At 39.6% G+C, this 13,849-nt stretch overlaps 1 protein-coding gene across 1 annotated transcript in view; it reads right to left on the reverse strand.

Annotated features, from left to right (window-relative positions):
* Positions 1-4,092, reverse strand: part of prex2 (phosphatidylinositol-3,4,5-trisphosphate-dependent Rac exchange factor 2) — a 127,478-nt gene extending 123,386 nt beyond the window's left edge. Inside the window, exon 1 of the mRNA XM_042510369.2 lies at positions 3,611-4,092. Within this exon, the coding sequence (XP_042366303.1) occupies positions 3,611-3,748 (138 nt within the window). The 5' untranslated portion in view covers positions 3,749-4,092. The remainder of the gene's footprint in view (positions 1-3,610) is intronic.
* Between the last annotated feature and the right edge of the window lie 9,757 nt (positions 4,093-13,849).

Consider the following 13,849-nt stretch of genomic DNA (forward strand, 5'->3'; position numbering starts at 1 on the left):
ACAAATTTACAAAGATGACACCCAAAAAGTTGCATGCCATATAAGCAAAAGAAAACCGGCATTACACAGATTCACAATGAGCTTTGCAAATCACCTGAAAAATGTCTCACAAACTTTTTTCTTTTTTTTTTGCTATAATGGCTGTTGCTGCAACCTGCATGCTTAAAAGTGGCTCATTGTCACCTTATTTTACCTTTTTATTAGGTGCTTCGGTTAAAGCTGATGTTTTAAAAAATGTCCTCTTGTCTGTTACTGCCCCAAAAACTGCCAAAAACTGGTATTCAGGACAGCTCTAACTCATACATCAGACTGCTTACAACAAGGTCTGTGGATTATCTTTAATAACCAGGTCATGATTTCTAGAAAGAGACATCGCTGTTGAGTTTTGACTGTATCTGGTTTGTGCTTTGAGCACCACAAACCGAGTGCCATTTAGTACCATTATATTCCAGAGAATGGAGACATTGCTACATCCAATTTCTCCACCTTTCATTAACTTTCACCAAAACAATCTAGATTGATAAAAGAAAACCGTCAGGTAAGAGGAAATCTAGTTTTTAGGGTAGACGGTCCCTTTAAGAAATGACAAGCATGTGAAGAGATTCCACAGCATCAGTGTCTCTAACCACATCTATTTAATTTCAATTTAAGCAGGGGATTAAGAATGTTTTAAACATTACACTCGGTGGCTGCTTCATAGTTCAACAGGCTTTTTGGGGGGAGAGGAAGGCAGCAGCTGAGGGACCACTTAATACACTGCAAAGCTCTTTGGAATATATTAAGCTAACTTGTGGCTCAGATCTCCCTCCAGAATCAGGACATGAAAGATTTCCTCCTTTGTCCCTTTTTGCATTCTCCCTCCTAAGTGCTTATCATGCAAGTAAATGGCTTTCACTGTCTCTCTATCAACAGCGTACAATGTCAGAGTGTATGTAAAGTATTTCAGTTGACACTGTGACTAAAAAAAAAGCCGGAGAAAGGTTCAGACCTCATTATAATGACTGTTTACATTACGTCTTGATTTGTTCCCCTCATTGAGACATTTCTAAGAATGACTGTCATTTTATTGGCTCATAGCTGTCCAAGATAAACACCAATGTCCACCGCCGCCCACTATCTCCAGCTATAATTGTTCATTATGTAAGATAGGCCTGAGATATTTCAAACAGCTTCCCCAGAGTCTTCCTCTCACTGTCGGACTACTGTGGAAGTTCAGTGTACACAGTTTAAGCAGTGGTGCTTTAATCCAAATAAAGTCAAATTTAGATTTCCAAATAATGACACCTTCAAGATGCAAGCTGCATATTTTCCCAGGAGGCACAGCAACACAATAGGCTGGCACTGTGCTGGGACAAATTGCTCCAATCGTCCATGTTGTTTTCCTCTACCTTAACAGTAATGTATGAGTGAGGTGCATTGTGTTTGGGTCCCACGGATCAGCAGCAACAATCTCTGCTCTACAGTTCAACTTTGGCTACCGACCGGAGCCTCATTGTTCCCTAGCATTTCCTAACCTCAGAGGAATTCCTCCTCCAGGAAATATGGTTTACAAGGGAAGGCACCAAGCCCAGCCACTTGCAGAGACTCCCCCCTACCCTTCACCCTCCTGGCAGTATCTACAGAATGATCGCCTCTACCCTTTTCCCTTCTCCCCTCCAGCAATATCCTGTTCGATTCTCTCCCTGTTGGTACTCGGAGTCTGCTGGATTAACCCACCAGGGAGTCACACGGGGGGGGCGAGTTGTCCTCCATTGTGACCTCTAGACACACACAAACTTGTGTGGTTTGTAACCGGTCATAGCGTGGCGGCACAGGAAGCGGGGGAGGCAAGTGTGCGTTTGTGTGTGATCAGATGAAAGTCTGCATTATGACCCCTCTCCCCAGTGGGTCTGTCTTTGATCATCCTGAGTATCTTCCCCAAGACCTCCAAGACGATAAGACAGCAGATAATAGCAACTCTTTGTCTTTTTCTCTCACTTTCTAGCTTCTTTATTATCATCAGCCAGCTCCGACACGCAGCTAAATCTTTCCCTGTCAGATCTCAATCTGATGCATCCATCCTGACACTCCCAGGCCAGAACAGAGTTGCCTTGTAAGTATCAGTCACTTCTCTGAAATGAATCCCAGTTCCAGCACCACAGGGGAGATAAAGGAGGGGTGGCTGCATTCCCTGAACCCCCCGCCCCACCGCCATTACCAGGACAGAGGACACATTCCCTCATGTAATCGCCTCCTCCATTTCTCCACTGATGCCACTTCTAAGAAAGGCCAGATAGTGCTCCTCCATCCCCACCCTGGTCCCTGTGTCCTCCATTGGAAACATCTGGGAAGTGGGAGGGAGGTCAGGGTGTACGCATTCATACATGTGGTCTGGGAAATAGCACTCTTAATGACACACAACACGACCTGACTTCCCTGCAAAGTTCCCATCGCATGGAGAAGCTGAAACTGCTGGTGAAAACCATCCAAACATGCAGTCCAGATCACATCATATCAGTGTTTTAACATCCTCAGCAGCCACAGATTTATTTGTAAAATAAGACTTGATCTCAAACAGCAAAGTGACAACTTTCTGGTTTAAACAGAGGACATCTCCAATGTTTCCCCTCCATCCTGTCTTTGAGATTAGGTTTTATTTCATGTAACGCTGTTAAGCTGAAAGCACATCTTTCCTGGGCTGCAGCAACCGAGCGTTACGCTCAGTGTGCAGCCGGAGATGTGTGTTGCCAGCTGAGCGGCGGCTCCAGTGGTTTTCATTTGAGTCCACCTGTGCCGTCCTTGGCAGAACTCCACACACTTCTGGATTTGATCAGAAGTTGGCAAAGGAAGCAGCAAAAATACACTCATAGTGTATTTTCAGTGCCGTGTGGGAAGTGGGGCAATCATGCGGATGGAATAGTGATGCAGCACAGTGTGACAAAGATAGGGAGGACAGACACACGGATGTCATTAAAGAAGTGTCTCTGATAAATTTCAGCTCTTTTGCTCCTTTAGATTAACATTTTCTTTCTAACATGGGATGACTGTAAAGGTGGGTACAACACTGCAACTTAAGTTTCACGACACAGTAAACACTAAATAAATGTCAGATAACAGCAGATTTTGCTGTGATTTTTGCTTTATCTGCATTTTATTTTATTTTAAATACCCAAGTGCCCCAAAATAACTCAAAACAGTTCCGGATCAGACAAACCACTATGAGCCTCTAACAGCCTATGAGCAGACTGAGAAGAGGATTAAACATCACACTGGCTGTGCAAGAACCAAAGCTGTGCCATGCCTCTTTGTGCCTGCTATCCCAATTTCACACTTGCAATCTGAAAAGTTAATATCTCCATCAAACGGTTGGTTTCAGAGTGTTTACAGGTAAAAGTTGAGTCTGATGTCACACATCCTGACCACTTTATTAAAAGTAGCAGCAGCATGCAGGGGAGTTTGCACAGGTTATTAACACTCACTGGACGAGATCTTGCGCTGGAGTCTGATGCACCATGAATACTAAACAGGCTGGCTGTTTTTGTTTGTTTGTTTGCTTCGGGGGTTCATTTTCTGGAGTGAAATGTGCACTTTTGTTTTCAGTTTTCTGGTTTAAATGATTCACAAAACTTACCGAGAGAAACTCTAGTGTCCCAACATAATCCCGTTCAGTCTTTAGAAGTTCATTTAGGACGCACACTCGTAACCGGAGCTGTTTCTCCAAGTCCTTCCCGCTTTCAGCTCTGTGCTCACTCCTGCTCTCCTCAGTCATTGTGAAAGGGTTAATACAAAAAAACGTATCTCCTTCGGCGAAAGTTTCACATCACAGAACAGGTTTCAGTTATGTAAAGTTTGCAGCATGGTCAACATTGAAGGGGCAACTGCTGTCTTCAATGGAAGTCCACGGAAAGTATTAAAACAATATCGGATAAAAACAACAACAACAACAAAAAAGTAACACAAAAAAGCGAGTTGAAAATGAAAACTACACAACAGCGCGAGACAGCTTCCCACGGAGCGTGACTGAAGAGTGTGCAACAAGTGGACAGCAGTTAGAAAGTTGAGTCCATGTGACTCCTGAAATCTTCATCCTAATCCAGCCTCCTAACAGCCTAAACGCAGAGGAGGACCAGTGTCAAATTAGCCATAGAGCACGCGACGACTTCCAGAGTCCCCTTTCAGCATAAAACTGCCGCGATAGGTTTCGCGGAAAGACATCAACTCACACGCTCAGCCAAATAGTTTTCACGATCATACAGACGATCTATACTTGATTCAAATTGCTGGTAAATACTGGTGAAAAGCCAATGCAGGAAATTAAAGGTACACTATCTGAATTGCACTAAAATACTTACTTTTGTATCATCCTTTTAATTTGAAGGAGGTATTACTGTACTTCCGTGATTATTGTCATAATCTCCTTTCATTTTGACACTTCTGACCATAGATATAGAAAAATAAATATACTGCATATGTATATATGTCCAGTGGTGGAGGAAGTATGCAGATCCTTTAGTAAAAGTACTAATACCACACTGTGAAAATACTCCGTTACAAGTAAAAGTCCTGCATTGACAATTTTAGTAAAACTAAGTAAATTTAGTCAGGGAAAGTACTTACTTTTAGTATTAAAAGTAAAAGTACCCAAGACAGAAAAAAGTCTAAAAACAAAACACTTCTCCTAAAAATCATCCTAAAGAAGTTTAAAAAAAAAACAAAAAAAAAGGAACAAGTTGCAATTATATATATGTGTGTGTGTGTGTGTGTGTGTGTGTGTGTGTGTGTGTGATTGTGTGTATGTGTACATTATATATACATTTTTAGAAGCCTGAAATAAGGTATGTGGTTAACACAGGCTGAAGAGAATATCGAGGGTTTTTCTCCCCACTTGTGAATTGTTAAGGTTTTATGTGTCTAAAAACAAGTGGCTTAAGGAGACTACAGAAAGACACACACCAAGCCACGCCAAACACGGCTTTACGAGTGATTGCATTCAGGTTTCAAAAATCCTGAAAGTGGTGTTCATTTGTGAGGATTATCTTGCTGAACAAAACATGTAAGTATCATAAATGTTTGTTTGCCACAGAGCTTACTTTCTGCCATGATCCAAAATCCAATGGAAAAATCACATAGGCTTTTTGATGACACAGGGCAATGCTACAGGGCAGTGGCCTACAGAAAAACATCATCCCTGGGGCACTCAGTTGCAGCAAACAAACAAAAATCCTCTGTGGCTGAAAAAGCAGTTTCCCCATAGACCACCATTATAAAAGAGGCACCTGTAAAACAACAAGTTAAATTATGACTCTTTCTATCATGAATTTTTGATTCAAGGCTCGGTTACGCAAGATAATCCACAGACTTTGTTGTGAGGAGTTTCATGTAGGAACTATTTTCTTTCTACCAAACTATTTTCTTTCTACCAAACTACACCCGTCAACCAAATCACTGCACAACTAGCTGTCACTTTCCTCAAGCCGAGAAAAGCGATTGAGGGCCACATATCCAGGATGTGAACCCAGAAGCTAGAAAGGTTTTGGGCACATGCACAAGGTGAACAATTTTCATGGACTGAATAGGCGCCATGCATGAGATTGGTATCCAGATCTAATTATGCATCCATGTTACTGACCTATTAGATCACTAATCCAAGAGAGTATCACTCAGAAGAAAATGACTCCATTAATGTCTTTAAAAATAAGAAAAATATAAGATACAAACCAATGACAGCAAAGCAGCCCATCCATCAGTGTAAGTCCAGTTCACTCGAATTCACTCCAATGAAATTTATGGAGTGAGATAATGGGGCAAATAAAGTGCTCCTCACTTGTTTGAAAACTCCTTGTCAAGGACCCCTTGGTGCTGCCAAGACCGAGCTGATACTAGTGTCTCAGCTGAAGCTAACCATGCAAGAGAATTATGTTGCTTTACTTTAATTGCTTTCTTTCTCTTCGTAATAAAGCACGGTAGTCGGCTAATGAAGTAATGAAATTCCATCATAAAGCCTCTGCTTTATAGATCATTAAGTTGCAAATGAGTTTATGGCTTTATCTTTATGTGGGGAACCCAGCAGTTGCATACTTTGCAATGGCATCAGTTCTTTTGATAAACACACACATTTAATATGTGAACTTAAAGGACAGAGTGAGTCACAAATGACCCTGCTTTGCATCAGACCTGCTTCAGTCCCTCTCCTTTCATGATGACCACCTCTCTCAACAGACTGTCGCCTCACTTTAGTTTCCTCACTGGCTGAGATTGTGCACAGGTTCAAAGGGACTCTTATTGAGCAGAGACAAGACATTGTGGGCTGTGGGGGTCTCGGACTCGAATTAAGATATTAAGAACCTCAAAGAATCATGTGAGGTTCTCCTTTCATGGACAGTTCACCCCCCAAATAAAAAAAATAAAAAAATGTCCTCCTACCTTTATCAATCTAGACTGTGTGAGTTGCAGATTGTTGGAGATATCAGCCACAGAGATGTCTGCCTTTACTCAAATATAATGGAACCCGATGGCACTCAGCTTGTGGTGCTTAAAAGCGCCAAAAAAATGCATATGAAAAACAACATTAACGTCTCTTACCAATCAAAGAAATTATGACCCAGTTACTAAAGATAATCCACAGACCTTGTTGTGATCAGTTTCATGTAGGAACTATTTTCTTTATACTTTACACCCACCAATTTACCACCTTGCAAAAGGAGGTGTGCATCGATATGGACAAAAGCTCATGCTCATGACAGAGTGAAATGTAATCATTAATGGCATCCTACTCGGCTGAGCTGTAACATTAACTGACAGCGCAGTAATTTGATTGGCGGGTATAGTTTGGTAGAAATAAAATAGTTCCTGCATGAAACTGCTCACAACAAGGTCTGTGGATTATTTTGAGTAAACGAGTCATGATTTCTGCAAAAAGACTTCATTGTTGAGTTTGTCTTTATTTTTTGCACCACAACTCATCTTTACTGGTAATGAAGGAATCCAGTCCAGTTGCAGTCCTATAGACCTATCCACCTCTCAAAGTGCACCTTGGTAACATTTGCTTGAAATTTTGGTACAATTCATTATGTGGCAAAATGCACAAAATAACTATAAAGGCACAGTCACACAAAGACATACAAAAATGCAAAGAGTAACCAGTCAGAGTGTGTTCAATCAGGGCTGAATTTTCACTCTTGGTAGGTGAAAGCTACGCTAAAAATCCCTGCTTGCTTTCTCCGCATGCTACAGTGCAGGAACAGCCACTTGAGAAGCTGGTTAAGTGTTTATATATTGAATTAGACACAGTCAGAGTCATTTAGCGCCTGGGTAAATAGCAGCACAATCAACACTAGAACCAGCTTTAATTTCACCGCCCCGAAAAGTCTTTTGAGGGGATTTTAGGAAAGCCATTTGCAGTCCACAATAATGATTTAAGGATTAACATTCCAACAGGTAGGGATTCAGTTAACTCCATTCTGCAGCACATTTATACACTTTGTCCAGGACAGGGGTTTTTTTTGTATGTAACTCAGCATACTCTGTAGTCTATCTATTGGAGCACATTCACCGAAAAAAGAAAATGAATCTGATGACTGCTGCTGCGCTAATTCATCATCACCAGAGGGAGTCTTTCTTTTTTGGAGCTTTTTTATATCTCAATTACAGGTTAGTGTCAGCTTTGTGGGATGACATGAGGACACGGCTCTTAAACTTGAGTAAATCTTGACATGTAGTATACTCTGGTGGTTAAGTGAAGTATTGCATGCTTTCCTGATAATCAAGTTAAGTGCTGTACTGTTCCTCTGCTGCCACCAGAGGGCAGTGTTGGTTTTGACTAAGATACAGCTCCTGCTGTGAATGAAAGGATTTCCATCAACCAAAGCTGCAGCCTCATAATGACTCTATTTATTGACAAAGCCCTTGAATGGGCCTGGGCCCCAGTCTGACACTTAATGTACTAAATCTGGATCCTTGTTTGAAAAAAAAAACACTGGAGTAACCTTGACGACATTTGTGGCAGACCAACTTAATTATAGTTTTATATTAGCCATTCCAGTGCAGGTAAATTTCCAGACCTTCAGCTTTTATTGCTCATGACTTTGGTCTGTGGAATTAACTTCTATTATTTGTGGTTTGGTGCAGTCGCTGCCTTGCCGAGTGCTGCCAGGAAGTGTTCTGTCCTTCCCATTGGAGGGTCAGACTGATATGCCTTTTCTGATTAGTTGCACTTAACATCAAACTGGTGATAGCAGTGTTAATTTACACTGATATGGACGTGTAAAACCGAATTTCCATCCACTGAATCAGTTTATTGCAGCCAAAACCACCATTCCTACATTATATCCGCAGCAGTATCAGTCAAACAAGTTATTGTCTTTTGTTGTGTTTTATTTCTGTACAGTCGTGATACAGTATGTAAGGGGAGGGGTTTATTGCTGTGAATGGTTCGGTTTCACCCTTTCCAGACAGAATGACCAGGCTGCAGTGTAGGAAAGCATTTATCTTTATGCTTATCAATCAGATAAAACCTTTTCCTGGCAGCTTTTAAATGCCCTTACAACAGCTCCATATACAAGTTAAGAAAAAGAAAACATGTTATTTGCCAAGAAAAGTCATTCTGTGTTATTTAATGGCAGACTACAGCCTTGAGTGGGCAAATGTGTGTTACAAAAAGGCCATTCATCCCCAGCTTCAGGTTGTAGTAAGTAACAATCTCTGCATTGTGGTTAATTTGCACTGGCTCATGTTGCAGCACTGCGCAACAGGCCGTCAAGATAAGTGCTTTAATAAAGTCATGGCATGTTGCTAACGTATATATTAGTCTTTTGAATTTGTAGCTCACCTGTTTTTCTCTTCTTTCTGCCAAGTTTCTGTTTCCTGAGTGACTGATGTGAATAAAAAGTAGTGATACCTCCTTTTTAACAAAGATATCACTAACATGGCTGCAACTATTATTCAAATTCTAGTAATAAGAAGTTTTATATGATTCCAGGCATTGAGATGCTGTGGTAAAAATAGCAAGGCATCCCTCTAAGGAGAAATGGTCGATTTGGACCAGAGAGAGGGTAGAGGGTACCGTATATTTAATCTATGAAATAAGAAACATGTTAGAATCTTCAGTGATTTGCTTCAATAAAAGAGTTTTATATTATTTTATCTGATTTGAGCCATACACAGAATATTTTTTATCACTTTTCTGTTCACATTTTCAGACTCAAGCATCATGTTTATGCACTGTGAAAGAATGTTTGTTAAAAATAAATTAGAATGGGTGACAATTTTCTATATGTTTTAAGAAATTTTCTTTTCACGGAATCCACTGAAAGGACTAAAGACTAACTTTGCAATTGAACTTAATGGGAATGGTTAGGGTAAATTCAATTACTGTAAGTATGTATCTATTTGTAACTGGCCACATGAAACACAGTTTCCATAGACTTTAGTACACCTTAAATATTATGCAAATTTAATTCCCAGGTCTCCCTTGCACTGAATCTAAGTTACAAACAGTTTCTTTTGTATTTGCTTTGGACTATTTCTGAATTTAAACTGTGGTTTGCAAAATAAATATTAATACATTTATACTTAAAATGTTTTTTTTATATTCAGAGTTAAATTTCATAAATACAATTAGATTTTATGTAGAAAATGTTAGAAAATTAAAGATTTAAAATATATAGAATAATAGAATGAAAACAAAAAATAATACACAGCAAACATATTCAGTAAACAACAACAGTGTTTCATGTACAAAGGGGAGTAGGAAGACATGAATGCTTATCAAGGTCTACTCCCCTTTTCAAATTTTATCTATAAACTTAATATTAAACATGAATATTCAAACTTTCTGCCCCAGTGTTCACCATACGCACCAATCAAATAGAAAAGAAAAAGTCTAAATAAAAAAATCTGAATAAAACAAAACAAATCAAAACAATCAGAAAACATAAATCAACAACAGCCTCTTTATCTTCCCCTCTGCAATCAGCCAGGTTAAAATTTCCACAGTAAAGTTGTTCTATAAATTAACCATTATAACTGTAATACAACAACATTTTGTACTTCTTGGACAAACACATTTTCTTGTGAATTACTGACTAGTTTTACCTTTCCATTTCTCTAAAATTGTTTAAATAAAAAGGAAAAAACACTAAATTAAAGGGGGCCAAAAAGCAGAAAGATGATGTATGATAATAGCATGGTAATTCCTTGATTATTTTTCTTTCTCTAACCACTATGCTCTGCCTCCCCCATTCCCCCTTCTCCATTTTGCCTCTCAGGTCCAACTTCCCTTATTTTTATTACTGTAAGCAAGTCTTTGTGCTTTGTAATCTGTCTGTGGGCTGCAGATGTCTGAGCAAAGCTTAGTGTAACTCATGTTTCATCTTTTGTCTCACAATGATGGATGATTGCAAACGTAACTTCTTGTTATTGTTATTATCTTCCCCCAACTCTCCATTCATTGTGAGAGTTGCACATTTTTTCTGGCTGCCAAATGGTCCACTTTGTACTCTCTCCTAGACTGCGCACCATCTTTAACCCCCCTCTACTCCTTTTCTTCACTTCTCCCTTCAGGGTCAAAAGGTCAATGATGTGCACTCACAGCCCCGCTCAGGGTCAGCTGGGACCTCTCAGATCCTGCAGATGCCCTGAAGGCATCACAAAGAGCTGCAGTTAGCCCCACAGTTTGTGCGGAGCCCCCCTCATCACCACCACAACCAGTGCAGGCCTCGCTCTCAGACTGCTCTCTTATCAAAGAACTCATTCACACCCCTCGGCACAGTTTGAGGTTCACAGAGGAACATGGTGATTTATTGGACCTCGGTGCCATTCTAAGATTGTACAGCATTCGCTCTGAGAAAGATGTTTGGTTCTTCACCTTCCCGCAGACCGCAGCCCAGTGCCACACGTCCAGGTCTACGTTCCTGTGTGTTAAAAACAACACAAACTCCCAGCGTTGCCCTCAACCTACGTGTCTGTGCCCAGCGTGCCATGCTTAAATGACCTGCCAACGTAACTGCCTTTACATGCAAGCGTTTTAACTCTCCCCGCAAATCCCCGAACATGATATACATGGAACGCAAAGCAAGCATTTTATGAATATGCTTCTGTGTGCAGCTGTCGTGGCGCTCAAAAACACTTTCTGGGTTTATGTTATTTTTGAGAAACAGCTCTGTCAGACAGCCCTTCCTTAAAGCTTGGTTCATTCAATTTAAGTTTTGACGACATTTTCCAATAAGGCGGTGGATTATTATGGTGCTGAATCATCTTTGATGTTCTTCCGAAGTACTCTTCACAGACTTTGAGTAAAGGAGAAACTTTTATGCTTTAACCCTTTGAAACCTGAAGCAACATCACTTTTCTAGTGCTGCTTTCACACACTTTTCATATAAGTATTTAAACCTATGAAACCCTGAGCATATGTATTTTTTCCCAAAATATGGTGAAAAAAAGAAGGGAAAAAAAGAAATGTTCCACAAATTACAAGAAATTAGTAGATTAAAAAAATAAATAAATAAAAATAATTTAAAAAGGGAAAAACTATATTTATTATTTTCATGTTTACATTTTTTAAATTAGTTAACAGAATTATTGTTATTTTTTACAGTAAGCAGTTACTATTTTACTATATTAAGTTTTTACTTATTTTTTGGCCATGACTTATTGATTTGCCTAGGTTTCAAAGTCTGACTTTTGAACTGCTAGTGAATGCCAAATTGTTTTAAATGCTTTAAACCTTGACTCTCTTATGTCAAACAGTAAAAGAAGACCCACTGTGGATTTATATAGCATACTAACATCTGTGATGTCTTTAATCACAACAAGCGCATTGAAAGCATTTTATCTTCAAGCCATTGTGGCTATTAGTCTCAAGTTTGTCTCATCAATAAATACTTCAGTCTGTCCTGAGTTTAAAACTAAATGCAAGAGACGAGCAGCCCACTGCTGCTTAAACTCCATCTTCAAGTCATTAAGTTATTTACAGCTATGGTGATTTGAGCACCTGTGTTCTGCAAATACCACTATCTCAACTGTGTAATTAATGCCACTTTTCGACAACTCTTGTGCGTTGCTAAGTGTGTTGTCAGATACAACACTCCTGTCCTGATGTCTGTGTTTTTGGGAGGGAGGGCTTTTGCAGGGAGCAGGGAGTGTTTGGGATCTGTTGTACAGTAATTGGGTGTAAAACAGGTGGCGTGCTGTTGACACTGGAGCGAAGCATGTGAAAAATGTGCTGCTGCCATGCAATCACAAAAGGAAAGGGCTGGCAGTTGACTTAGACATTTAATCACTGTGTTGGGTGATAAATAGAGGATCAAACGGAGGCACGAAAAGCCTGGAATAACAGGGAGAGCCACCTACAGCTCAACAGAGAGACTCCTGGTGGAGTAATGCCAAGGCACTGACAGAGCTGGTGGCTGGTTATCACTCGCTCTTTGAGGTATAGAAGTATAAGTGAACAGGAAGCTGACGATTCAGGAGCTCAATGGGTTCTTAATGTCTGAATGAACGATACTCTCTTGTTTTCTCTGGATTCATCATTTTCTTCAACTTCACATGGGACACAAATTTATTTTATACTGTTCAAGTTTGCTTTCAGCTTAAAGGTGAACAACACGATGGCAACGTAACAGGATGCTCATTGGGATGTGACTCTATTCAGTGTAAATATGACAAAAATACATTAGATGGACTGTACAATACTGGAGTGCAGGTGACAGCTGGTTACATTATCCTTTGAAACCAGAGCAAATTGGTTTGATTTCTTTTTTCCCCATGTTTTTAAAAGAAACCAAACCAATTTGCTCAAAGTTCAAAGGTTTAAATACTTTTTAAAGGCATCTAAATGTAGCACAGGAAAAGTGGTGTCTATCCGGGTTTCAAGGGTTAATGGGAGTCTGAAATAAAGCAAATCAGTGCATTTACTCGAGTACTGTGCTCGAGTATTATTTGAGGTACTTTTACTTTACAGAAGTGTTTCCATTTTATGCTTAATTCTACTTCATATCTTAGAGGGATGCATATTGTGTATTCAGATCATTAATACAAGATATAAATCAACTAATGCATTATGATATATTCTTATTGATTAAGATAAGACTTTATTTATAACAAGGAGGAATTCCCAAGCTACACAGCCGTATATTAAAACATTAAAATAGCTCCACCACTACCAGCTGCACATCCAGTGTCCAGTGTGTAGGATTTAAGTGCATCCAGTGGCAGAGATATAGGCTATATAACAGTCATAACTATGTTTACTTGGTCTATACATGAAAATAAGAATTGTTCTCTTACCTTAGGATGAGCTGTCTATATCGATGTACAGAGGGAGTCCTCTTCCATGGAGTCTCCCATGTTTCTACAGAAAGGACAAACCAAATACTGGTTCAAGAGACGGCCATTCATGTTTTCACATTAACTGTGGATCTACACACCCACGTGGCACACTGGCAAGTTTCAGACTGCAAACCTTGATGCCACTTAGCTTTATACACTAGACCTTTAATGCCCAATAGGCAAATCCAATAATATGATGTTCGTAATGCTGATATGGGCCAGATTCTGTATGATGAGTACTTTTACCTTTGGTACTTTCAGTATATTTTAATGAGACTTTTGTGCCTTTACTTAAAGTATAATTTTCAGTGGGACTATGAAATAATGGATTTGCAGGTTCTCTGCCAGGAGCATGAAACACTTAAATCCCTGTTTTTTGGAGACTTTTTATGCACCCCCTTGTGCCTTTTCTGCATCCACCAGTTTATGGCATATTTTAAGTTTGTTATTTGTTTGTTTGTTTGTTTGTTTTTCAAAATAAAAGACTAATACTAATTTCATGTTTTTTTATTGAGGAAGGGAAAATGCACAGGTTCTACATATT

The sequence above is a fragment of the Plectropomus leopardus genome, chromosome 21 (assembly GCF_026936395.1).
Source record: "Plectropomus leopardus strain MGB_pleo_1.0 chromosome 21, ASM2693639v1, whole genome shotgun sequence".
Taxonomy (NCBI): domain Eukaryota; kingdom Metazoa; phylum Chordata; class Actinopteri; order Perciformes; family Serranidae; genus Plectropomus; species Plectropomus leopardus.